At 37.1% G+C, this 27,567-nt stretch overlaps 2 protein-coding genes across 3 annotated transcripts; one reads left to right on the forward strand and one right to left on the reverse strand.

Moving 5' to 3' along the window:
- Window positions 1-24: 24 nt before the first annotated feature.
- Window positions 25-18,899, forward strand: LOC112553542 (arrestin domain-containing protein 3-like). Its single transcript, XM_025220826.1, has 8 exons — window positions 25-787; window positions 3,434-3,506; window positions 7,475-7,622; window positions 8,238-8,340; window positions 8,458-8,714; window positions 8,981-9,185; window positions 12,740-12,934; window positions 13,916-18,899. Exons 1-8 carry the CDS (start codon window positions 529-531, stop codon window positions 13,918-13,920), a joined length of 1,245 nt encoding a protein of 414 aa, XP_025076611.1. The 5' UTR covers window positions 25-528; the 3' UTR covers window positions 13,921-18,899.
- Window positions 18,900-20,135: 1,236 nt separating this feature from the next.
- LOC112553540 (cyclic AMP-responsive element-binding protein 3-like protein 3-B) lies at window positions 20,136-27,134 on the reverse strand. Of its 2 annotated transcripts, none has more exons than XM_025220823.1 (8): window positions 26,705-27,134; window positions 25,330-25,801; window positions 24,646-24,818; window positions 24,209-24,343; window positions 23,708-23,835; window positions 23,370-23,454; window positions 22,926-23,025; window positions 20,136-22,614 (listed from the first exon to the last, which is right to left on the reverse strand). In XM_025220823.1, the coding sequence occupies exons 1-8, from the start codon at window positions 26,810-26,812 to the stop codon at window positions 22,271-22,273; spliced, it is 1,545 nt and encodes a 514-aa protein (XP_025076608.1). In that variant the 5' UTR covers window positions 26,813-27,134; the 3' UTR covers window positions 20,136-22,270. The 2 variants fall into 2 exon arrangements, with proteins under 2 accessions (XP_025076608.1, XP_025076609.1); XM_025220824.1 differs by lacking the exon at window positions 26,705-27,134 and adding an exon at window positions 26,274-26,443.
- Between the last annotated feature and the right edge of the window lie 433 nt (window positions 27,135-27,567).

Consider the following 27,567-nt stretch of genomic DNA (forward strand, 5'->3'; position numbering starts at 1 on the left):
GTGCACTCACACAAACGCATTTACTCATTCCCCCATCCCTTGCACAGTACATACACTGATTGAGGGGAAGGTGTCAGCTGCTTCTTACTGGCAGTATGGAGTTCCATGCTTCGCCAGTGCAGCTTTGTCAAAGACTGCGAAGCTGGCTGAACATTCAACATAATTATATGAACTCGCCTGATATGTGATTAAAGAAATAGTTTACAAATATTATTAAGTTATTGTTTATCTATGATAAAAAAACAAAAAAATGAGATCTCTTTAAATCGCGAAAGTTACACTGAGGGCGAATCTGCGTCATTGCTCAGTTCTGAGACTCCAGTTTGTAATTGGTGCCGATCGCATTCTGCAAGAATGCAGCGAGTGGAAGGCCTTGCTTTAGGCAGAGATCAGTTTGCGTGAAATAGGCTTGACAAAGAATGCATTTCGGATCTCCAGGACTCCAAACGATTATTTGTGCCGCTGAAGATGACAAGCCAGCGCATATGAAACTCGCAGCCTCTTCTTTGCCGTGCTAAGTGTGTGAAGATGGGCAAGTTGAAATGTTTCGAAGTTATTTTATCCGACAATAAGTCGGTTTTTCATCCAGGCGAACGAGTACTGGGACAGGTGATCGTAGAACTGAAAGGAGATATGAAGATGCGGTCTTTGAGAATCTTCATGCGTGGGGTAGCGAAAGTTCACTGGACCGAATCGCGAAGCACGGGGAGTCGACTTGGCTCTTACACAGAACACTACAATGCCGAGGTGGAATATTTCTTTAAACGCCAAGTTCTGTTTGGCGGAGGTGAGTACTGAAGACCATGACCCTGCTAGTTTTTTTGTACTGGCGACTCGCAGAGAAACCTCAAAGAACTAACGCTACATATATAATCATGCATTTTAATTTAAAATGTTTACAATGTCGAAATGTTTATAAACTGTACAGAGATGATATGGATATGAGACAGTTATATTCCTTTTAAATGATTATTTGCACAACTAAACACAGTAACAGTATATCGGGTAATATAACTACTTATAACTAAAGTCGTTGTTTCCATTATAGTTATAAACAGCAAAAACTCAGTAACTTCAGCTTAATGTCCATTTTGATATGTCCAAAACTGATATTTAGTCATTGTTCAGTTAAACAATAAAATGAGTTAATTTTGTTCATTAAATATGAATATTTTCATCATCTTCCAGTCATTGAAAATTTAGTATCAACCTGTCTCCAGTGCTGATATATATATGCTTTTTCATCTTCATCATCAGCATATGTTAACTGACATTGGTGCCCGTTAAACTCTTTCCATTTCTAAATATAGTAAGGCCATGCAGTATGTCATCAATATGTAAGTTGAAAGTTACTTAAAACCCCACATATATTTCCTATACACATACCTATATCACCCATTTTTTTCTTACAAATAAGATGGAAGGAATCTAGTAAAATAAAAAGGCAATGCTATAGCACAAACTCATCTTTAATTAATATGGAACATATAGAACAAAGAAACATGTGTCTTTCACACAAACACAGCTTCTTACATTGCTGGGACCAGACTGAAGAGCAAAGCATAAATAAAGGAAAGATTCACACTAGCTAACACTTCTCCAAGTGAGAAGCACCATGATAAGGCAAGATGCATCAAGACTTAACATTGCGCTGTTCAAAAGTTTTTGTTTTAGAGTATTTTTTGGTTTTGGGAATTTTTGCCAAGTATGTGTTTCAAGTTCATTTATAAGATAAGATAAGACTTTATTTGTCCCAGAGGGCAATTCTGGTGCAGCTCGATTAAAATTAAAATTCATACACAATTGCATGCACAAAACTATTCATATCTCACTCATAAACCCATTCAAAAGTCGCACTGCTGAAACAACAAAAGACAGCCTCAGTCTGTTTGTCCTGCATGCAGGCACACAAAATCGACGGCCCGATGGGGGCCGATGACGAGATAGGAAGAGAAGGGGTGATACTGTACCTAGTTTCCTTCATCTTTTTCTTTTCTTTTTCTTTTAAAGAAAGGTTTGAGTTTGCTGTCTATATTATATTACTGTAAATGTAGATATTGACAATCGAGCTGTAAGAATATTATTATATCCTAGGAAAATAATTTATGATTACAATTACAAGGGGCCCGGAGAGGTTGTCTGCTCTGGAGCCCATACTGGCTCTCAGTGACCCTGATGATGGAGCTATACTGTATAGTTATAAGTGTTTATTTAAACTCTTTTTCTCTCCTAAGAATAACCATGTTCATGCAGCACAGATACAAAATGCAAAATATCTTCATTGATCCTTCTCAGGAAACTGTTGTGTCTGCCGGCAGTAACATTAGAAATCACTTCACATAAAACATCAATTTAGGCAGAAATACTAGTTCTCCATTTGTAATCATTTATACTGGCTCTTAGTCCCTTTCACAAGTATTAAAAATCTATAATAACTTTTATTGACACTCAAAATATGAAAACAGAAGAGACAAGTATGACATCGGTTAAAAAGTATGCTATGTGTATGCAAAAAGCATAATAAGGCTTTTTTTTTTTTGCAGGATGAAATGGCATTTTTAAATGTAAAGTTCATTTATTCTGTTTAGGGAAATTTATGTGCATGGGAGAAAAAATAAGTACCAAATAGCAACTATGCCATTGAGATGTAAGATGAAAAAAGATGTTTTGCAGATATAGTATGAAAGAATGAACTGATTTTGCAGGAGATAATGCTTTTTTAATTGTCACATAAGGCACAAGTTACAGGTTTCACCATTTGACCTTGTTGATAGTCTGTATAAACTACAGTGTTTATGACAGACTAGTCCAAAGCATACAGGGGATGCCTTAAAATGGCTGGCTTAGCAACAGCTTTGCCAGTGTTTGCTAAAAGTGTGTCACATTTATTGAGAAAATATTCACTAGACTGAATACAATTTGTTTTGAGGAGTGACTTTAGGATATTATGTTTTATTATTCTTGTGCAGTAAAAGAAGATGTTAGACACTCATCATTTCAAAGGTCTTTGATAATAAATGTGATTGCTTTGTATCAGTAATTATTCCTATCGGGAAAGTGCTATGAAGGCAATATGCTTGGTTAACATACTTAGCTTTAGAGCTTAAGTTCATCCAGGCCTTTGAAAAGAGAAAGTTTCGTCTGCCTGTTCAGCAGCAGCAACAGCAGGTACTGATTTATCATGGAAAGTGCCAGAAGACTACTGGCCTCTTCTATCCACATGGCATGCATTACATGTGTTAAACCACTTACAGTTGACTGCTTCTGTGGCTGATAGGTTAAGGAACTTGACTTGCTATCTTTTCATTTTTTTAAAGTTCAAATTTAATTCAACAGAAAATTAAGTATTTTTTCTTGTACATTTTGTTGAATTTTTAACAAAATCTTTGACACTTCCTTAACCGTACACCTCTGTACATTTTTTTTGTTTCAGAAATATCTGATGGCCGGGACACACTTACAGAAGGTCGGCATGAATTCAATTTTTCATTTGAGTTACCTCTGGCGTAAGTATGAGACCTCAAGCATGTGTCTTGAAATTACATTCCCTTTAAATACACAAAATATTGTTCAGCAAACATCCGCTGGATTAGCAACACTGCATGCATGTAATTGAGCAGTTCTGACAGGCCATGTGTCTGCTGTGTAGAAGCTTGATGTATTGACAGGCATTGATAGTTTGTTTTTGCTAACAAGAGCTTATAAGTCTGGGGTCTAATCTATTGGTTATGTATGCAGGACTGTTTAATGTTCCAGGATATATTTTACACAAACAATTTCATGGAAATAAAATGCATAATATTGAAATTCTGCAGATACTAGACAGGGAGTCATATGAATGAAAGTTCTTAATAATATTTATGTAAAAACAACAGATTTATGTAGACTGAAAAATTTTAATACAAGTATTAATGTTATCAGGTTTATATATAGACCTGGATAACCTTTGCGCTTATCAACAGATCAAATCAAAAACAATTTATGTCAGAAAGAAAGGACGCAATAAGATAGTCTTAGGCTATGCTGCAGGTATTTGTTTAAATATTTGATGCTACAAATGCATTTAAAAATACTGTTACTTACTGTAGTTCTGGGAACATTTTTTATTTGTCTATTGTCTACATAATGACATAAAGCTGACAAACATTGATCTAGGTCAAGGACAACCGACACTGTCGCATTAGCAGTCTGAAGCAGAAAACTGAGATTTATTTGATGTATCATTGATTTTACACCTGTTTTGTGTAATTGATTGCATCAAAGTTTTAAATGACAATAAAAGTAACAGTAAATATTTATATACATATGAGTGTGTGTGGTTAACATTTATGTGGGTAAGGGAAGAAACATTTTTTTCATTCACAACCTGGACTCCTTGTAAAAAGGACACACACATATACAAATGTATAATGTTCATTCAAACCCTTTTGAATTCTACTTGAATTAATAAATATTTGTACAAATGTGTAACATTACAATAAAGCTTTTAACAACAAATAATATATCTACTCACATCACTTCTCAGATGGATAACACATCATAACATACAAGCAAGGACATGTATAGGTGGATTGCTGTCTGTATGCCAAGACCAACACTTGGCCTCTTGCGAACTGATCCGCTGTTAGTCTCGGCAAACCGTAACAAAGAATGTGAATATAAAAATAAAACTAATAATCATCATACTGAGTTAGTTAAAACGCACAAAACGGAATTCTTACAGCAATATCACTTAAAACATAGGTCTAAGAAGTGTGCTGTTGCTGGGTGTGCATGTTACATGTGCTATTCCTGAGTGGACATGCGCTATGCCTGGATGTACTTCTTACATATGCTATTTCTGATTGCACGTTATATATGCTATTCCTGATTGTACTTGTTACATGTGCTATTCCTGAGTGTACAGGTTACCTGATTACTACCTCGATCATTCCCTCTCCAGCTATTTCTATCATCACCTCATTCCCCACCAATGAGATGTTTGCAAAGTACTGTACTACTGTTTCCTTGTCTATCCTCTTGGTGCTTGATATAAAACAAAACAACCTCGCAAACATCTCCCCAATATTGCAAAAAGACTTTTGTAATTAAAAAAAAAAGGTTCCATTATTGTACACAAAGTAAAATTGGTATGACTGGCAGCATGTGTGCGTGTTAACAGTCGCACAGTATGCATATCGGTAGCCCTTTTCTTTCTGGAATGGTATGTGAAAGTAACATTAAGTAGAAAGCAAACATTTTCCACAATCAGAATTTAAAAAGCTTATGTAAGTGATTCCTGAGTTCACCTATGCAGGTGCAAACAAAACATTTGAAATGATGCCCTTGTCAGTTCATCAGAATTTCTGTTTAGTCTCCTATTTAATCACCTGGTAAAGATGTACCAAGCATCCATTTGCAAGGAAATTTTGGTGGAAAAGCTGGATGAAGTCATTCATTCAGTACAAATACTCCTTCTTTGGATGGCAGCTATCATGTATGATTTTAGGAAATTATATAAACAAAGCAGGAAAGTTATGAGTTAGCAACCTTGTAAGAAAGCACCAGTCTATTTTGGAAGAGCAAGGAAAAACAACGTGCTGAAGAATTTGAAGCCACAATTTTGCACTTAAAATATTTTGCAGGTGGCTGCATAATGTTCTTCTTTTCTGCATTCTTTGCTTTTATACTAAATTCAAAACTGAAAGCATTAAAGTTTGTTATTCTTATGCAGGCTTTCTAAACACTTATTATTTTTGTTGGATGGTTAGGGAATATTTGTAAATGATTTAAGTGTTAACAAAGCTTTCTACTGAAATAGAGATGATGGTCCATCTGATTTAAGTTCCTTGACTAGGAGATAATGTGATTCCTCTGAGTCACTGGTCATGACATTGTTCTATTGGACCTATTTGTGTCTTTTAAAAATGTGTCTACAGTAGAAAAAAAAAAAACATAAAAAACGAAGCTGTCATCACAGTTGCCATGATGGAGAAAATATGTGACCAGACTTTCTCATCCTTTCCACTCAGAATAACTCTGGAAATAATGTTCAGTTTTCAGGGATAACTTTGTAAAAGTGATGAAATCTACAACTGATAGTACAATTAGCATGCTATAACTGTGTAATCACAAAACTCCTTTCATTTAAAAAAAATTCAGGCTGTATCATTATTTTTCATGAAAAGACCTGTTGCTTATTTTTTTAGTTACAATCACAGTTGAAACCCTAAGTTACCTATTTCAGAACCTCAGATAAAAAGGGTTGATCTGGTAAATCCGTTCACCAGATTATTTTCATATCATTGCTTGAAATTTTCTTTGTCTTTTCTGCATTTCTCTCTAAGACCTCAAGATAGCTTTAGATTGAAAAAGAATATTTTTGCTGAAATTTTTGAGAATCTATTATTTGGTTGATCTGTGTGTGTGTCTGTGTATGCAGGTGCATTTATGTTTTAGATATGAGATTGTATCACTCATAAACACACATATAAACATATCCACACACACACACATACATTTGACCTAGAATCCCTCCTTCCATTGGTTATCTTGATAGTTCCATGCACTCTGAGAAAAAAGGGCTGGCGGCTCACTTCATGTCTTTATGCCAGAAAAGTGTCAGAGGCAGTTGATAAACATTGCTCGGCTTGGAGGCAACCCAAGGATACCAGTGAAGCATGCTGATGAACCTGATGACCACTCATCTGTTAGCAGCAAACTGGAACTTAGTGTCTTTAAGCCAGGGAGGCATGATGGAACACATCTGATCAGGAGGTTTTGAATGTGATGGGATGGCCCTAGACTTCCAGTTGCCATCAGCCAAAGCTCATTAATTTTTCAGGATGCTCCTAAAGATAGCAATTGCACTAAAATCAGGGAAGGAACATGGGCTTAGCATGACTTATTCCTCATCATTGGGAACAACAACAACTTTACCTGGATGAGAAAGAACAGGATTGCTGATCACTGTCAAGAACTTAAGAAACCAGGAGAAGAAAAGCCACAGCTGTCTACATTCATAGAAGATGTGAAAAATTGCAGAAGAAAATCCTTGAAAAAAGCCAAGAAAAGATATATTATTTGCTGAGAGGTCTATAGGATTCTTGGAGCAAATGACAGCATGTTGGTGTGTGTGTTGGGGGAGGAAGAGCGTCACCATGGATGTGTAGGTTTCAAGAATATAGGTCAGAGGAATATATTTCAGGGGAGCGGGGACAAACTAGTGAGTGAATGGGATTGGCATACAAGGATGACAGATCATAGAAAAAAGGTATTGCTGTCAAGACCAAGAGCTCTGTTTGAAACATAGGCTGGAACACTGAATAAATGGTGTAAGAAGATTAATTAACATTTGAAATTATCATGAAGTGGAGTTCTTAGATATTCATGGTGAGAGAGGTGGAGAGAGTGTGTGTGCTAATAGATGTATATACATGCATGCAATCACTGACATAGTTCAAAACTCACTTTACAAAGTGCTTTTGTCAAACAGAGGCATCTCAACATCTTTTGAAGGCAAGCATGGCAACATCAGGTACTGGCTGAAGGCAGAGATGGACAAGCCGTGGTCTTTCAATCATAAAACTAAGAAAGCCTTCACAGTAATCAGTCCCATAGACATCAACAGACCAGAATATCAGGTACAAAGAAAAGATTTTATAGAGCTAGCTGTAGACTGTAAGGATAATGTTTCATTTTGTGTGGAAGCCTTTGTTGCGGCCTATGCTCCTCAAGGAGCTACAAGGACTAAACTAGTGTGGAAGCCTCACCATCTAATTGTCTCATAGTCACTCAGATCCATAGAAGATACAGTTATGGATTCATTATTCCATCAGATTAATTCTTTGGAAAGATTAAGTCAGTAAGTTTTTGCTCCATTGTTTTTAGTACTATACTTATGTCTTTACATATTGTTTTGTATTTTGTGTACATAATCCCACTAATGTTATCACTTTTATTTTTCATTATTATTTGTCATTTTTTTAATATTCAAGAATATGTTACAATACTTATCTCTTAGGGAAGGGTGTTAAGCCTAATATTTACGGAAGAGGTGCATTTTCAGTGCACTTTTAAAGGATTCAATAGTGGGTAGGTGGTGGATATGGAAAGGGAGAGAGTTTCATTGTTTCGCCGCACAGTAACTAAAATTCCTTTATGCATCAGCAAATATTGAAGAAACTCAGTTTTTGCATGTTGTTTCACATTTGTCCACATTAATTAATACATATATGTTTACTCCGGAAATATTTCAGACCCAAGTGGAGAATAGTGTTGAAAAGACATTGTGCTGTTGGCTTTGCACATCTGGGCCTATCTCCATCACCTCTTTCACTGATCGCCGTGGTTATTGTCCTGGTGAGTCTCACCTGCAAAAATCTTACCTGATATGTTTCTTTTCAAAGTTGTAGGAGGGGGTTCTTGTCTTTTGCCTTGGTGAATGAATATTTGAGGTTTATTTGTGTGTTCTGACAGGAGAGTCAATTGCAATATCGGCTGAGTTTGACAACCATTCATCCCGCACCGTAATTCCCTATGCCACTTTATACCAAACACAGGCATTCTTTGCCAGTGGCAAGTCACGCATTCGACGAACAAAGCTCACAGTCCTTACTGGTCTTCCCATTGCACCTGGTACTCGGGGCAGTTGGGATTCTCAGTTGTTAAAAATTCCTGCTGTCTCACCTTCCATTGTCAACTGCTGTGTCATGAAGGTCGACTATTACGTAAAGGTTGGGGTTATTTTTCCCTAATCATATTATATAAAAATTTAATGAATTTAGATGGCTTATGAAAATATCATGTCCTCATAGATCAAGATTAAAATGATTGTAATGACAGCTTTTACCTGGTTTTTATTACTTTGATGTGATGGGTTCTGGGGAAGTTTATCTCGTGTCTTTTATTTTTTTTTTTTTTTTTTTTTTTTTAAAGTGATTGCGTACTTATTTTCTGGAAGTAAATTATGCCAGTCATATTGTTTCTTTCTTAAACTTAGGTGGCGCTGCATATCCCAGGAGCATATAACTTATCACTTCATCTGCCAGTTATAATTGGAACTGTTCCATACAGGCGAGCTCATCCATACAGTTTTACACAGTCTCATTTTTACCGGGAGACCCATGCGCAGTTTGTTGATATGTCCTTTCTTCCTCTTCCACCCCCATACCGCGAGACCCTCACTCCCCCACCACCGTTTGAAGGTGAGATCATTCTCCATCTGATGTTACTCAGTCACTTGTGGGATGTTGCTTTGTACAATATATTTATAGATTTTGTTTTTGACTATTTTTCCAACTCAAAATGTTTATTAAAAACAAATTATGGGGAGTTGTCTAATTCTAATTATTCTGCGTTTATTTGCATGCTTGTACAATTTTGTTTCAGATTTTTGTTATGTGGTTTTAATTTCCCCCCTGTGGGACCCCGGGGTATGCTTGCCTAGCAAGCATTGCAAGAATAGGGTCCCTGCCATCCAGCCAGGCATGTCGTAAGAGGCGACTAAGGTGGACACCTCACCTAGAGGTAAAATAGGTTGTGGTAGGGCTAACAACCCCACCATGTAAAAAAAATCCTGTTACAGAAACTAAAACCAGAGAACTCGTCACAGATGGCGAAGGTAATGAAGCACACCAGGAGACTGGACTAATGACGGACGACAGCCAAACCCGAAAGGGAGCTGGCGCCCCGACAGCGGATTTACTGAAGCCGAGGCAGAAGTTGAGGGTGGGTGCTGGAACGTCCAGACCTTGTACCAGACTGGCAGGATGCTCCAATTAGTCAAGGAGTTTGACAACTACAACTTGGACATCCTGGGAGTCAGTGAGGTCAGATGGACCGGCACGGGAAAGAGGAGACTAGCGTCAGGACATACCATCTTGTTCTCAGGAAGATCAGACGCTCAGCACTCTGAAGGAGTAGCTCTACTCCTCAACAAGAAAACGGAAAAGGCACTGCTGGAATGGAAGCCTTATGGACCCAGGCTTTTGAGAGCAAGATTCCATTCCAAGTACACCAAGCTGACAGTGCTAGCCTGCTATGCACCAACAAATGACTCTGAGGCAGAAGACAAGGATGCTTTTTACGATCAGCTCCAGGCAGCCTCAGAAAGCGTTCCAGCCCACGACATGTTGCTCATCATCGGCGATCTCAATGCCAAGGTGGGAAGTGACAACACCTGCAGGGAGCATGTCATGGGCAAACATGGAATAGGAAGCATCAATGACAACGGAGAGAGACTGGCAGACTTTTGTGAAGAAAACAACCTACTGATTGGAGGCACACTCTTCCCACACAAAGACATCCACAAGGCAACATGGACATCACCAGATGGGATCACAAAGAACCAGATAGACCATGTCATCATCAACCGAAAATGGAGGAGCTCACTTCAAGATGTTAGAGCCTACAGAGGAGCAGACATTGCCAGTGACCACACTCTTGTGATAGCCACAGTTTCTCTGAAGCTGCGTCGATCACGAGGAAAACAGGCACGTCAGCAGAGAGTGGACTCCGGCAAACTAAAAAATCCAGCCACCGAAAGGGCCTTTGCTATGGAAGTAAAGAACAGGTTCCAGGCACTAGGAGACCAACAAGAGATGACCTTAGACGACTTCAATCGAGTCTTACAGGAATCAGGAGAGAAAATACTGGGCTTCCAACGGAAAAAGAAAGAACAGTGGATCAGAGAAGAGACATGGAAGAAGATAGAAGAGAGAAAGTCAGCCAAACAAAGAATCAACAGCACCAGATCTGAACGCCTGAAGGAACAACACAGACAAAGATATGCAAAACTGAACAAAGAGGTAAAGAGGATGACAAGAACCGACAAAAGATATCACATAGAGAAACTGGCAGATGAAGCAGAAAATGCAGCAAGTAAAAATGACCTGAAGACACTGTACAAGATAAACAAACAGCTAAACAACGGGTTTAAGAACAGTGATGTGCCAGTGAAAGACGTGAACGGTAATGTCGTCGAGGGAGAGGCAGGAAAACTACAGCGCTGGAGGGAGCATTTTGAGTCGGTTCTGAACAGACCAGATCCCCCTCAGCTTGCAGACATCCAGCCAGCAGCTATAGACCTTGACATCTGCACAGACCCACCAAGCCTGGAAGAAGTGACAGCAGCAGTCAAGACAATGAAGAGCGGCAAAGCACCAGGGGCAGATGGAATAACAGCAGAGATGTTGAAAGCTGACGTGAATGTGACAGCTCCCAAACTGACTGAAATCTTCAGGCAAATTTGGGAATCAGGGCAGGTCCCTGTTGCGTGGAAGACAGGGCTCATCTTCAAGTTACCCAAGAAAGGAGATCTTGGAGACTGCAATAATTGGAGGGGCATAACACTTCTTTCCCTCACCAGCAAGGTCTTCAGCAAGATTGTTTTGTCAAGACTGACGGCAACTCTTGAGAAAGACCTCCGACCACAGCAAGCAGGATTTCGCCCTGGGCGATCCTGCTCCGAACACATCTTCATTCTGCGACAGATTCTGGAGCAGAGCAACGAATGGAACACACCGCTGTACATCAATTTCATCGACCTGGAGAAGGCTTTTGACAGCATCCACCGCGAGTCCTTATGGAAGATCCTGAGGCATTACGGAGTCCCTGCAAAACTTGTTCAGGTCATTGCAATGCTGTACAGCGATTTCAAAGCCCAGGTTGTCTGTGACACGGAGCTCACAGACCCCTTCAACGTCAGTACCGGGGTGAAGCAGGGCTGCATTCTGTCGCCGTTCCTCTTCATCCTGGCCATGGACTGGATCATGAAGACTTCCACCGACAGCGAGAGGAGAGGGATCAGATGGACCATGACTATGACAGCAACAACAGCACTGGAAGACTTGGACTTTGCTGATGACATTACCCTGCTGTCACACCGCCACCAAGACATGCAGGAAAAAACAAAGGCCTTCTCAGAAACAGCTGGAAACCTTGGCTTGAAGGTCAGCACAAAAAAGACTAACAGTATGAGAGTGAACGCCAGAGTCCAAGACAGCATCAAACTAAATGGAGAAGAGATTGAGGAAGTTGACAGTTTCACCTATCTTGGGTCCAAAATGTCAAACACTGGGGATGCGGAGGTGGAGATTCGAGCCCGACTGGCAAAAGCCAGTCAGGCCTTTGCCTCACTCAGGAGCACATGGAAGGCAAAAAACATCAGCCAGAAGATCAAGCTGAGAATCTTCAAGTCAAATGTGATCAGCACCCTCCTTTACGGATCAGAATCTTGGAAGATGACCAAAACCATCAGTAACAAGCTTGACGTCTTCCAAAACAGATGCCTCAGGCGCATACTTAACATCTTTTGGCCAAACACCATCATCAACGAAGAACTCCACCGAAGAAGTGAAACCGAGTCCATCACCACGCAGGTTCAACAAAGGCGTTGGCGATGGATTGGACATGTGCTCCGCCAGCAGACAGCAGACCTTTCCAGAGTCGCCCTACGATGGACTCCAGACGGCCGAAGAAAACGAGGCCGCCCAAAGGAAACTTGGAGAAGAACAGTGGAAAGGGAGATGAAAGGAAAGGGCTGGACATGGGGTCACCTAGAGCGTGTTTCAGCCGATCGACATCGGTGGCGGACTCTGGTTGAGGCCTTATGTGCAACCTGATGCACAAAGAGGAATAGATAGATAGATAGGTTTTAATTTCCTCCTTTCCCATCAATAAATTTTTGACATGGAAATAAAAATATGTGTTGTATTCATATAACTTGCAAATCCCAGATCCATGAACTGCATTTCCACAGATCCACCCACATATGTTGAAAGTGTTGGAGGTGCTGTTAATCTTAATGATGATGAAGATGATGACGATGAGCCAGGCTCCAACATGGGTGATTTGACTTACACTCCAATGTACACATATGTCTACAACTACCGGCCGCCGCCATTACCGCACTCCACACACAACTCAGAAATGGGTCTGCCCCTTTCTACTCACGGCAAGTATTTTGTCTACAACCTCTCTCTCTCTGTGTTTCTCTTCCTCCTCTCCTCTCTTTCTTGCCTCTGTTCATCTCTTTTTTCAATCTTCATATCTCTAAAAAGGATCTCTTGTCTCTGGACCAAGCCAGAAAGAGCTCTTGGCTCCCTCTTGACACCTGTTTATCAAAGTTTGATTGAGTTACTTTTGTTAACATCTGGTCCACATGGTTGTTTCTGTTCTGAGCATGGAGGGTACGCAATCAAAATAAAGACTTCACTGAAATGAAGTCTTGTCCCCCAGTTAAATCATGGTCCATGCCACAGCAAACAGCAAAGCATCAGAGGACATGAAAATAACCTTGTGACCAGAGTAGAAGGCCTGTTTAAAAATGAACAAATTTGAAGTGAATGAAGCAATGGGATCTTGATCACATTTTGTTATAAATATAGAAACAGCAGACATTAAAATCTCGAAGAAATTAAACTGTAAATGACATATAATATTTTGAACCATATTTGTTTTAACGTTTTTATTTCATGGGATAAGTAGACCATTGAAATTGTGGTACTTGTTAGTCTGAGTGCCAGCACCTTCTGTATGCTACTCAGTCAAAGCAGTTAGTTACAACATTTCTTATTTTCTACAAGGTCATGTACCAGAGATGTTTTGAACTCTTGTCCATACCAGAACATGTACTAGCAGGAGAATTTCTTTTTTTTGTGCACGGCTGTCTCGAACAGATACTAAGCACATCATTTTGCTCTGCATTTATCAGTCTACTTTCTGTTTCATACCTTTCCAACAGTATGAAGTTATGGGCAGCACTTTTTGTTTTTTATGAGTCCTCTGTTTGGCATTCTTTATTCATTTTTTTTTTAATTGCTGTTTTCTTGGCATCTATTTGCAGGAGACTGCATGCATTTGAAATTATTAGTGTTGTTTGTCGCATTTGCGAAAAGCAGCTATGCTAAAACACTTTTTGCTTGTGTGTGTACAGAGTGACAAAGTGCAAGTTGCTCAACATCTATCCCTGGCTCTCAGTTGATGGCAGCTGATACAGAATCTACCAGGTGTCATTGGTAGATTGTCTTGTTGGACGGCCAATGACTGCTTCAGGAAGCAGTTGCTGCAGGATTGTTCACATGTAAATCCTTAGCAGTTGGCTGAGATATTTGCTGCAGAGCTGGTCTCATGGCAGCCCACTACTGTATTTTTTGCAAGGCACCATAACGGTTTTTTTTATTATTATTCTTTATTGTATAACATTTTGGCCTTTTTTCTAGGAACTTAAAAGTTTAGGAAATGCTATTTTGTTGTTTTTTTTTAATTCAAATTTTGTTAAGCTTAATGCTCAAAAGATTTAGAATATAAAATATATTTATATTTTTATTTCATGGATAGCTGTCCTACTGCAGAGTTTTGAACAAAGCAACAACTTAATAACCAACATACAACCATTGAAAACAAGACATATCTGTCATAATAAAATACAATTATATTTTAGTGTCTGCAGCAATCGGAGAAATTATATTTCTCCTGGCTGAAGTTTTATGACTTATTTTGTTTTGTGTGGTAGTTTTTTAATATTTGTTGGCTTTTTATAATATTCTGTAGAATATTTTAACCCCTTGCTTACTGCTGTCATATACTGTCATGATACTGGACAATAGAGGGCAACTGGTTGAACTTTAGGCACTATGGCAGTAAGAATACTTACTTATACTGCAGTTTGATAATTTTACAATGTATGTGCAATAAAGTTGTTAATATGACAAGATATGTAAGAATGACTTTGAGAGTGTGCTAGTAACCCCTCAAAATGTGCCCAGTTCATTATGACACTAGAAATGGCATAATGCTGACCACTGTAATGTAAACAGGTGGTGATCATTACTAACACACTAGAAATGGGGTAATTCTGACCACTATAGTGTAAACAGTGATCAAACGTGGCATGGTGGCTGCATTGTTTCTATCGGCCACATTGCATCTTACCTTCACATCTACTTGTTTCACCTCCTTTCTTTTTTGGAGGGGGGATATGGATTGACAGACTGCAAACGATGGAAAATAACTTTGGAACTATTGGTGTTATGCATTGAGACCAGGTGTGAAAACCACCTTTTACACAGTGGTGTAAGATTCCCCTCGTTTCCAAAACTGTTGATCCCAGTTAAAGGAGGTTTGGTTTTTTTTTCCCCCTTTCTTTGGCGCCATCACTTATGTTGTCCAGGACAATACTCATAAAATCCAAGTGGTAAAAGGAAGGCAGAGAGGTAAATAGAAACTATTTTAGGGTGCATGCCATCTACCCCATTTGTTCTAATCTTACTTTATGAAACCTAAAGCTAGTAAGATAAGCCAGTTTGGTTTTTTTTATTATTATTTGTTTTATATTGGCTGAGTCCAAACAGGGATTATCATACACTTGGTTTGTATAAGGCACTTTTTAATATTAGAATCTCTTTGGTGCAAACAAAAGTTGGGATGAGTGAGTGTATGACTGTTGGACATGTGCTTCTCAGCACTAATGCAAAGTGTATAAAGTTCTTTTTATTTATATTTATACTGTGATGTATTTTTCTTATATAATCATTGTGGTGCTACTCTTTCTACGATTTTGGAGCTGTATACAAGATGTGCACAGCATGCAATATATTATGCATGTGTTATCCCTTTTGGAGTTCTCTATTCTTAAATGGACATGCCCAGTTGTGTGTGTACATCTCTGTGTGTGGACATGATCAACAAAATATAAGAATTTTATGCATGTGCATTTTATTTTATTTTCCTGCAGTTTTCAAACAGGCCTCTGTTTCTTCTTGGCAGACCATAGACTTTTTGATGGTCTTGAAGAATTGTATATAATGATATTACTCTGTTTGCCATTTGTTGCCATTTGAGATCAATGACACAGAAACATGTAATGTGATAATGATAAATGATGCATTTTATAATTATTATTAAAAGTCACATTCAGCTGGTAGTGATGCATCATGTTGACTGCTGTCTTTATTTGTTAATTCTATAATTGGTGATTGGTAGTTTTCTTTTAATCTTGAAAGTACATGCACACGTGTTCAATTTTTTTTTTCTTCAGATTTTGTATTCTGCTGGTATATATTTTTGTACTTTTTGTAAATTATTGGAAATGTCACAGACTATGTCAGTGGAGACACATCTATTAATGTCACATGCAGATGATTTCATAAAATTTGCTAATAAATTTAGAAACTGTCATAACTGTGACACATAACTGTGCACATGCATATTAAAAATGCACAATATTTGGTTAGAAACTTTTTAAAAAAAATTCCAGTCATGCGCTCAGCTAGTGGAAACAAAGTATCCAGAATGTAGATGGTTGCATGGATATCCAGAAGCTATTGAAAGCTAGAAGCTTGAAGCCTCTTGGAGGAATCCTGCATAAAGATGGTGAATTGTAGAGGTTTGTTTTAGAATCCCTGTGCAATGCCAGCTTAGAAAGTTGTTGAAAAATACCATCATACAGCTAACAGACCACACAAATTCTCATATTCTGAAAATCAAGTGTATTTCTAATGCCAAAAGGAACGTAAAACTGAGAGAAAATATATGGGGAAGTAACGGAGGCATAACTGATAATGAAGAATAGATCTTTGAATCTAATTCACATTGGTGCCACCTTCAAGCTCCCATCTTGGCAGTTATAGTACTATGACTCATGCATGAAACAGTGCATACACAGTGTGCATATATTACTCATGCAGTTAGTTAAGAACACTTGAAAATGACTTCCAAGAATCCACTTAATACTTGAGATGCTGTAAAAACAGATATTTTATCTGCTTTAATGTAAACAGCTAGTGATCAACTCAGTAACCACAATTTTATCATCATGTTATAATCAGTGCATCGAATTGTCAAGTAATCATAGCACTGTGTGTGTGACTAAATTATTTAAGTTCTTATTTTTATTTTTAGGTGTGTGTTCAGGTCATGAAGACAAGAAGGGTGGAATCATTTGATGACAGCAGATGATGATGATACTCATTACCTGGCTTCAGAGTAAAATTTTCTTTTGTAAAAGTGATCAGCTACTTCCCATATCTTACTGTTCCCTCCTGTTTACTTCACTGAGGCATTACTAGGGCAGGAGTTCTGCTTTCTTCAGCTTAACAGTGAGAGTTGAACAGGGATCGTGTTTAGATTTTTGTGAATCCCTCTGGTGGCACAAGCACTCTCTTAACTACAGCAAAAGTATTAGACCCTGAAAAAGTCATGATTCAAGTATTAACACTTTTAACACTGGGTATCATGACTTAATAGTCATGAATCAAATACTAACACTAAAAAAAAAAACTCAGGTGTTGCCTATGGTGCACATGCCAAAGCTCACTTCCGGCTGTAGCTGTAGCACTTCTTTGAAGAAGTTACATAGGGTTCAGCGTTAACAACTCTCTGTAACTTAACAGCACATTGACATTTATAACAGCTTGATAAGAAGAGACAAAAAAAGCCTAACAGAACCTGATCAAACAGCATTTTCTGTGAAATGGCTGTGAAAAAAATATGTTATACTGTGGGGTTAGATGCTCCAGACAAGGGTGCCAAAGTAAAGTCTGGGTAAAATTAGATATTACAATCAAACTTGACCAAAAAGGGACAATGAAATATTGACAATTACTGGCATTACACCCATACACAAGTGCTGAAGACTTAGATCTCTAAAATTAGTGACTGATCCAGTTCAAAGAATAGATGTTTAGACACATTTTTTGTGCGTGCGTTTTGAGTAAGTGAGTGATTAGTCATTTGATTATTGTCATGTGTGTGCTTCAGCCATGTGTGTCATTGTTTACGGATGTTGGCATGGTCATAATCCAATCCAGCATTGTTTACAGTGGTCATATATATCTTTTGACTCGGTTAACTACCATCATTTTAAACTTTTTAATGCATGCACCTCAACCTTCTGCACATCTGTTACCTGAACTGACAATGTCTTTGTCACAATCCTCATTAGGTAGGAGATACACACATGCTACAGGTAGTGGGAAGAAAGTAAAAATGAACTGTTTATTTCTTTAAACATTTGAAAGAGACACTACAGCATCAGATTTTTATTTGGGTTGGGGATGAGGAGGTGTGGGTAAAGATGTCTGTACACTTCATGGATTTAGAGCCACGTCTTCATGTTAATAATCATCACTAGCGTTTCCTTACTTCACTCTTGAGTTGCCAACGTGCCTTGACAAAGCTGATGTCAAGTTCAGGTTCCCTTTTTCAGTGGGAAGATGTGGTGCCAGAGTTTACAAAAATCTTTTCTTCTGATTTCTACATTTTATAAAGATGTTGTAACAGTTTCTTTTTTTATGATTTGGCATAAGGCAATGCCAGTCCACCAGTCTAACCTTACAGTTTTCTCATTCACACTTCAACTAACCGCCTCTACTCTTTAAGGACTGAAACCCTTATTGACACCAAGGAGTGCATAATTGCTTATGCTGTGATCAAAGGTTATGTTTCCAGGTACAAGAATGATTATATAATAATTGTATTTGATTTGAATTAAGGCACATCTAATAATTTTTAACTACACAAAGTTTGAAAGGAAAATGATGGATATTATTACTACTATTCTTCTAGCTCAATTGCAAGCCTAGATTCTGAACAGCCATTAATCTACTTATGCTAATGCACACACATACACAGTCACAGATTTGTGTAATCAGTACACAACACATTTTCTTGTAACAATTTTTGTCTGTTGTCTGTTTTACCCATGTCACGTCTTGTAATTTATTTTTCTTATGGTCTTGCCGTCTTCATGTACAAATTGTATGGCTGGACAAAAATAACATTTCCAGTAAGATCAGCTTATTCTGTGTACTCTGGCGCCTCCAGGATATGACAATGCATGTTTACATAAAATATTTTTAATGAAAGTGATTGTTGTAACACACTAATGGTCAAAATATTAAATTGTATGCATAATTGTACCATGACGTATCACAGTTATTGTTGTTGACACCGTTATTCAAATCCTGCCTGTTCTTTTCTCCATCTTTCTCGTTGTCTTATTCACATAATTCTGTTAGTTCAGTTCGAAATCTGTTGATAACTCTTAATATAATAGTAGCTGATTTTCCCCCAAAATTTTACAAGATTTCAGATGCAATGATATTAGAAGCTTTTCTCATTACAAGCCTTACCTGAACAGTACTTTTATTGCCTGTCTTACTAGCATTTTGTGTTCTACTGCAGCAAAGAAACATTATTCTGTGGTCTTTTGCAATGTTCAGTTTCTCATGCTGCAACAGTTTTTAAATGAAGACTTTGGAATAATTTAGTTATTACCTCCTTCAATCCTGATGCAAAACATGTATTTGACTGTTTAGTGATACTTGTAGCTATGATGCAAAAAACGCCCATTTAAAACTAATGCTCATGTGGGTTATTCTGACTTTGAGAAATGGGGTGGGAATGACATTTAGGACATCAGTCTTTAACTTTCACCAAATTATTTTGTGTTTTTGAGTTTTAGTTCTTAAGTGAGAGTGTTATTTTTCTTTTTTCCTTACATTAGGGTAATCCTTGCTAAATATTACAGAAATTTAAATGTTGTACATTTTTAAACCAAGTCCCTATTTTTTTATTCTTATTGACAGTTAAATAACTTCTAAGCACATTAATGTTTACATGCATGAGTGTGCATGTGCCCGTGCCCATACACACCTCTTATGCATAAATATTTCATTCACACACACCAATAGATGACATTGATATTGTATATGTAAAAACTGTTGAGTTTCTAGCATTTTTGTGGATTTTTTTATTGACATAGAATATTGATTTAATATAAACATTTTGGTTGGACCATATCATTAAATGATTTCTGCTTATTTGTTCTTAGACAAGACAGTGCATCTGAAGATGCATTTCTATTCTCACCCTCTCCAGGAAGTCAAATTCATTTTCATCAATTTCATGTTAATTTTACTTGTTTCTTTACTCCACTGTGATAGTGCTCGTATGGATCATATCAAGGTACCAAAGCTTCATGATTGCATCATCTTATAGGCTTTATAGTCATTTTTGTATTCATAGCAGTATCATTCTGCACTTTGTTTAAATACATTTTGTCAAAAATAGATTATGTGTTTGTTTTGTTATAACATGGTTCAAATGAGCAATGAAAGAAACAGGACCATTTCAACTCAGACAGTCCCCAGAAATTATTGTTATATCATTTTATTTTCTTTAAAAAATGGCACACACAGAGCAAACTGAAACAACCAATATCAAATACAATGTCCTCTTCAGTTTAAATTGAAAACAAAATATTCTTACAATTTTATACATATATTAATCCATTTATATAATTTTGTACTTATTCATTGCACAGACTCTCAAAAATCTATGTTTATATGCAAATTGGTAAAAGGTTCACACATGTAATTTTAATGACACTTTTTATTCGTGATATGATAACATTTTCAAAAAAGAAACATGGGATCAGTTTCTCTCTCTCTCACTTTATTATTTAGCTTACTCTCCTCCTTCCCCCATGAAAGGAATTGAAAAGATTAAAGAATTACTATTTACAAGTGCATTTACACTTACATTATGCTTTATAAGAACACAATTTTAACAATTTCTGGGCACTCCTGAACACTACTGTTATTTTACATTTTACAATGTTTTGTTGCATTTAAAATAATCAGTGACAATGGATACACTCATTTGTGATAATCATTTTGCAATACTTAGAATGAATGATCTTGTTTTCACAGCAGTGCTAACTAGTGATGCTGAAAATGTTGAGTTTATGTATGACTGAGATGATGTGACAGTTTTCAACAAAGTTTGCTAAATTTTCTCATGATGGTGGCATAGAATCTTCTTTAGACTTCTCAAATGAAAGATCAGACAAGATATTATGTGACCAAACCTACTGCAATAGAAAATCTTGTGTTTCTGGAGTACAGCCTTGTCTCTATGTAAAACCTATGTTTTTAACCATCAGCCAACTGAATGTTGGGCTCTGGAAAGTTTAGGCTCAGTTTGGTAATTGGAGTATAACAAGAAATACAGTTTTCCAACTTCATTTGATTAATTGTTTTACACCTGCAAACAATTTATTTGTAAATTATCTGAAGAAAAATGTCAAACAAATCTTAAGTCTAAAATATGTGTGCAATATCATTAAACTGGCTGAATATCTACATCAATATCTCATTGATAATGTGATCACTGTGGAATGCATGGTTCAGAATTAATCTAGTTTAAACATGCCAGCTTCACCTGATGTTTTTTAATTTATAAACAATTTTTGTTTAAATCTTGACTTGGCTAAATGACAGAACAAGACCAGATCAAGTAGTTATAGGTCACAAATATAAGCTGCTGTTGTACAACCAGTCATGAGTATCTGGTAAACCCAAAGAAGATATGAAATATGGCCTCAGTCACACACTACTCCACCTGTCTGTTATAGCCTCATGTTAGAACTGTCTGAGACAGAGAAGCTCTTTTAAATGATGACTGGTTACCAACAAGAGGACGTAAGGTATTAGTGAGGAGTTAGTTATGAGAATCTACAGGGATAGATGAGAGTGTATGACAATATGACAAAATGGAAAGAGTGAGCGAATGAACCTGTAGATATAATACAAGGCGGTATAACAATACAATTGTTTTGTAGGGCTAGGGGTATCAAGTACTCCAGAACAGTGGTGCTGCCTACATCACAATGAAACCAAGTAAGCATGTAGGAAATTCATAAGAAGTGCCATTATTTATCACCGCACAAAGTCAATCCATTTCTTTACACTGCAGTAATTCAGACCTATTTAAAAGAAACTGAGATCATACTTAGTTGAACAAAAAAAATTTTTAAATGTCACCTCAAACTTTCTTCCACCTTTTTTCATTCCATTTGAATTTTTCATAATCAGCTGTTGAATTGTTTTCTTTTTGACTCTTTTTATCATATGCCTATTTCTCAAGCAAGACAGACCAGTTTGCTGACAAAAGACACTTTTGTACAGTGAATGAAACTGAACAAGCTTAAGATGAGATTATAAAAAAAATCATGTTATTCTTCATGCTGGATGGAAGAAAAGCTATGCAGCAAGGATGTTTAGAAAAGTAAGATACTTTCCTACCATATCTCTTAGTTGTTAATTTTTTTTTAAATGCCAGGGAAAATGTCAAGATATGCTGTTTTGGTTTTATTGTGACCTTTAGACATCTCAGAACTGTATTAAAATAAATCTGGAGCAGTACAAGGACAGTCAGCTGCTTGATTAACGAGCAAAGTAACAGCAGAGTTAGTAGTCACCAGTGACTGATCCTGACCTGTCATACTCTAAGTGGAAACCGGAAGTTCACCTGGGGCAGTGCCGTCCTTTTCAGCTGTTCGAACTGGTGCCACACCTTCCCTTGCATTAGCTTCTGATGTAGTATGATCTTCAGGCAAGCTCAAAACAGAATCCCGTACAACCATGTTAATCTCAGTGCTGTTGACAATATCAGATTGGTCTTGAAACTGCATCTGCTCAGGTTTCTTGGAAACATAAAAAACAGGAGTCTGACGTTCCCATGGGAGTCCTGGCTTGTTGCTTACTCCATATGGATCAGAGTCTGTGTCATGCAGCTGGAGACTCATCTTGGATGGCTCATCGGGACTGACCAGCAAGTTCCGAGATTGACCTGCAAATATTGTCATTCATTCATCACTTGGATAAATCAAGTATGAGTGCTTAAATTCTACAGATCTTGACAGGATTGAATGTACAAAAAATATGGGCTAATGTTACTATTTTTAGTGTAGGTGAGACATTTTGCACATAATTCTGCATGTCTTACTGCTAATAAAGATAAAAACAATCTATAAAAAATACAACTACTTCTGGTCATTCTTAAGAATATAAACAATGGCTTTTAAATTTGCAATGTAATTGATGTGTTTCTGACGTTCATGAAACCAAAACAAATGCAAGTAGGAGCAGGAAGAAAAATACCTCTGCCGACTGATTTTGCCGGTATGTGTTTCTCATTACCATCCCCACCAAAGGGAGATAAGTTAGGAATGATAAGAAGAGCAAATGACAGCACCAATACCTGAAAAAGCAAGACGAAGTAAGCATCTCAATATACACAAACTAAACTGTATCACAATCTGAAGCATTATTCAAGCTTATAAACTTTTGAAATTTCAAATCCTGATACTAGGAAGTAAATATATATTTCGTTACATCAAAATAAACTCTCATGAGTAAATGCTAAAATTCTTGAACCATTGTTTCTTGTACTATCTGCCATTCTGTTTAAAAGGGAGACAAAAGCTGCTTTAGATTTTTCTTGTTATAGCTGAATGAAACACTTATTACTGTATTACCCTCCTGCTTCTGTAGAAGGACAGATTAAACATGGCTCATCATGAACGAACACTTAAGGAGACTCACCATGACACATGTGGATGTTTGAACAGGTCCTTTGCTGCTGTGGGAAACCAGAGTTTGAAGTTTCTTCAGCTGCATCAACAAAGACCTGCCCAGAGAAATATTACAGTGATTCTCTCTTTCTCAGGTTCAAAACAAAAAGGTAAGGACATCTAGAAGGCAGTGTAGGTTCTTTCCCATATCCCTTTTGTACTTTCAAATGGACTGTTGAACATCCATGTGTGCATATGTATATCTGTGCATGCTGTAAATTTCTCCTACCTTTCTATGGACAATATTACAAGAATGTAATCTTATTCTTAAATTGGTCAACTAGTCACAAACTAAACAAAACAACTTACATGTTTTGCTTCTCTAGCGTCTCTACTTTTTTATGCAGATGTTGGTTTTCCTGTGTACAAATTTTCACCCTTTGTTCTAGTCCATCCACATATCCTTGTTTTCGTTTACGACTCTCTTTAGCAGATATCTACACATATCAAAGGAACAGATGTAAGAAATTTTGGAAACGTCTTGAACAAAATATTAATCTTTTTATTATGTTTCCAAAGCATATACGTTATCTTATGACTGACAATCCTGGAACTGTTTATCTGCCTGATAGAAATTTTCCAAACAGCGAAGCCTTAAGACTAAACCTTCAAAATTATCAACAAGTAACAATTAACATGAGCCTCCACATTTTCTCAGATGATCATGCTCATATAGCCTTTCCGCTAATATGCTCGTCTCCAAACCTTTAAAAACCTCAAACAATTTTTTAAAAATTTCTTTTCTTGCTTTTCCCCTTCTCCTTGGTGAACAATCAAGTTATGCTTCTGAAAGTTTAAAATGACCTTTACCTTATTCCTGATCTTTCGCCTCACAGCTTTAAGTGCTCTTTCCTCCTCCTTTGTAAGAGGCATGTTGGCTGGAAGGCTCACTCCCTCCCTTGCCAGAAGTTCTTTTTCTTCATCTGTCAAGCGAAGCTCTGGGAACTATAGGCATAAAACATATTTATTCAAAAAGAGTTTTGAAAAGTGTTTACGTTTTCAAAGGGAGACTTGAGAAGGGGGTGGGGCGAGAAAATTAAGGTTTACATTTTTGTTTGCTGACTCTACATTATTCTCTCCCTTTCCCCAACAAAGAATTTGGGGAAGGCAGATGAATAAATATGTGCATGAGGATGTGTGCACACACACACAATACAGAACATTGTTATTACACTAATCCTATCATGGTTAAATAATAAAAAAGTACACAAAAACTGATTAAAAAAGAAGTGATAAAAGATTCTCACACTCTTGGACTCGTACAACGAGCTTGCAGCATCTTTCCGAAGATCCTTCACAGTGAATGGCAAACTGTCGCTGTCACTGCTGGTGTTGTTATTTGAGAAAGAATGTAATGCTGAGTGAGTGTTAGAATCCACAAAAATAATAGCTGATTTTCCATTTCCAGTCTTGGTGAAATCTAGAAACAAAACATTCACTTTATAAAAAAAATAACCTACTTGGATTCAAAGGCATTCTTATTTTGGAAACTGGTTTGAAAATATGTTATATATACAAGGTTGAGATTAAAAGATCACAGACTGACTGAGACAATGACAAATTATATAATAAATAATGTCAGTTTCTTCAGTCTGCTTGTGTCGCCCTCCAGTCTACACACTTAGTTTATATTTGCCATCATGTCCTATGCTGATATTTATGCTTCTTATTGGGTTATTGTCTGTTTGTAGTTCTCATGTGCATTGCAATAAACTGCATCTTGGAAATGAATTTTCTCAATTTAATATTTATTATTATATATTAAAATATATTTGAACTACTCTTATTATTTCTTTTTTCCTCTCTTTTGTTTTTTACTAGCTTTTATTTCTTGCAATGATAAACTATGATTATGAAAAGCAAAAGAAAATAATTACCTATGCACCCATGCATATCTTTCATCCTCCACATATATTATCTTTGAAACCTACCTAAATCTATAGAAATTTCAGTGTTGTTGATAGTTGCCAGATCAAGTTCATTATTTTCCATGTCCAGGCACTGACTGTGGTCTGTATCACCAAAGTCCATGAAGGTACTGAAATCAAAGTCCTCCAGCCTCATTGGACTTGAGTCTGAAACTGATTCTGATGTAACTGGACTTGATACAGACTGATGTAAAGAATCCAAGAGATAATCACTTCCTGCTTTTTCATGTGGATCTTCAGCCACAGGGGGCAAAGGTGGTGATTCTTCTAATGAGTTCAAGGATACCCCACTATCACTATGGGCGCTGGGTGACTGGTGGGCATAGTAGTCATGGTCACTGTGAATTTTGGAAGTCCATGATGTTGCCTGCTTCTTGGACTGGTTCATGGCATTGTCATCATAGTGAATAGTGTCAGTAAGTTGGTCTTCTTGTAACAGCTCAAAAAAGTCACCAGACAGTAAGTCCAAATCTCCCTAAAAATTAAAAAAGATGTTGTCACTTGGATACCTACTTCTATTTAATGCATACTCATGAATGTAGTTTTATTTATAAAAAAATGTAGGTTCAGTATTTAAAAAAGTATAATCTTTGTCAACCATCAGAGATACAGGTTTCATTATGTATGTGTGTTTCCTTCTAGCACATATATAACTCAAATCACAATATTGCTTGCTTCAAACAAAAGTACTGGTATAATTACAATTAAGCAAAATGCATACAGCAACTAAAACATAACATAGTGGAATGTGAAACATTATGATCTAATCTGTTAATAATATCTTACAGATATTAAAATGTCTTAAAGAATAGAACTGTAGAGTAACTCATTAAACACAACCATTCACAATATCAAACAAATTGTCTTTTCTTTCAGCAAATCACTTTGTCCTATTCTAATTCAGTAAACTGTCTTCAAGTATTTAACATGAAAATGTATGTACTGACGTTAATTTCATCCCAGATCGTGGTGTTCATAGTATCTCCACTATCCAGAAGAGAGAAAATAGTAAATTTGTCAACAGCCGGCGTTACTTCCATATTGCTAATAAAACGTGATTTCTGGGATGGTCACTGGTGAAAACCTTTGTTTTGCTCACTGCTTAATTGCGGCTTATCTGTTGCATATACTGAGTCAGTTTTGATGCGAATACGTTTTTTCTAGGAAATGTGTAAACGTTCAAATACGTCTCTAGTTTATTCAATTGTACGTGGCAGGGTCAAAGGTAATATATCTGGCAACGCTTAGTCACATTAAACACGTGGCCATAGTGATGTTATATAAATGGGGTTTTACGGCGGAAATGCCACAGACTCGTATAGCATCATTACATCGCCTAAGGCAACACACACACAAATCTCACAATACATAAACTTACAAAATTGGGTGGTTCGATGTGACCCTGGTCAAGTTCTCTGGCCAGAACACCACAGTCCTCGTCGAAAAGCAAGTCCAATACTTGAGATGGCGATGTTTCAACCGCCATTTCTGACGAATTGATTAAAATAATAGCCTGCAATACTTTGCCAAATGTGTATAGTTGTCAGAATTGCACAACCGACCAGGAACCTAACAGGGCTTTCCCGAACCTCACAGTGTTGACAATTATTAGAGCTGCGGCTACTTCTATCAAGCTAAAATGAACATGATGCAGGTCATGACAACTTTATTATGTTCAAATTACCACTACATACATTTTAAAATGTTCATCTAGTTAGAGGAAGTCGGGTTTTCCTAAGAGAAGCATTAGTGGACACGGAAGGTGTGTCATTTCTATTTTAAGTCACTGCTACCGCAACATTGTTGACGTGGAGGTAGCGGGAAAGCTACTAAGTCTTGTTTTCGAATAAATGAAGTATTTTCCATTGAAAAGCGGCGAAACTCTTGCTCAAATTATACTGAAAATGTTTTCGATTTTAAACACTTGCTATATACTTAATGTTTTAACGTTACCAAAATTGCATCTGTTGACTTTACTTGCTTACGGGTCGCTAGCGTCTGCTCCACAGACTCATCTCTGTGGGATGCTCTATTGATAGGCAAATGCAGCGAAAGAATATTAATAATAATAAAAAAATTTAAACGTTAAAACGTTAGCAGTAAAACACTGTTAGCTATTACTAATTGCAGGATATTTTCAGACCCAGGATTTTCGAGCAAATTAAATGTAACAGTGACAGACTATATAGTACTAAACAAACAGTAGTCTATTTGCGGTGTGTGTTATATATAATTATTGTG

Source organism: Pomacea canaliculata, linkage group LG13, assembly GCF_003073045.1.
Source record: "Pomacea canaliculata isolate SZHN2017 linkage group LG13, ASM307304v1, whole genome shotgun sequence".
Taxonomy (NCBI): domain Eukaryota; kingdom Metazoa; phylum Mollusca; class Gastropoda; order Architaenioglossa; family Ampullariidae; genus Pomacea; species Pomacea canaliculata.

Coding starts and splice junctions, on each gene's coding strand:
- LOC112553542 (XM_025220826.1), top strand. CDS start 529: ATGGGCAAGTTGAAATGTTTCGAAGTTATTTTATCCGACAATAAGTCG. Junction 3,507..7,474: donor TCATTTGAGTTACCTCTGGC/GTAAGTATGAGA, acceptor TTTGTCAAACAG/AGGCATCTCAACATCTTTTG. Junction 9,186..12,739: donor TCCCCCACCACCGTTTGAAG/GTGAGATCATTC, acceptor GCATTTCCACAG/ATCCACCCACATATGTTGAA.
- LOC112553540 (XM_025220823.1), bottom strand. CDS start 26,812: ATGGCGGTTGAAACATCGCCATCTCAAGTATTGGACTTGCTTTTCGAC. Junction 24,344..24,645: donor CGTTGTACGAGTCCAAGAGT/GTGAGAATCTTT, acceptor TTATGCCTATAG/TTCCCAGAGCTTCGCTTGAC. Junction 23,836..24,208: donor GGCGAAAGATCAGGAATAAG/GTAAAGGTCATT, acceptor TGATATGTGTAG/ATATCTGCTAAAGAGAGTCG.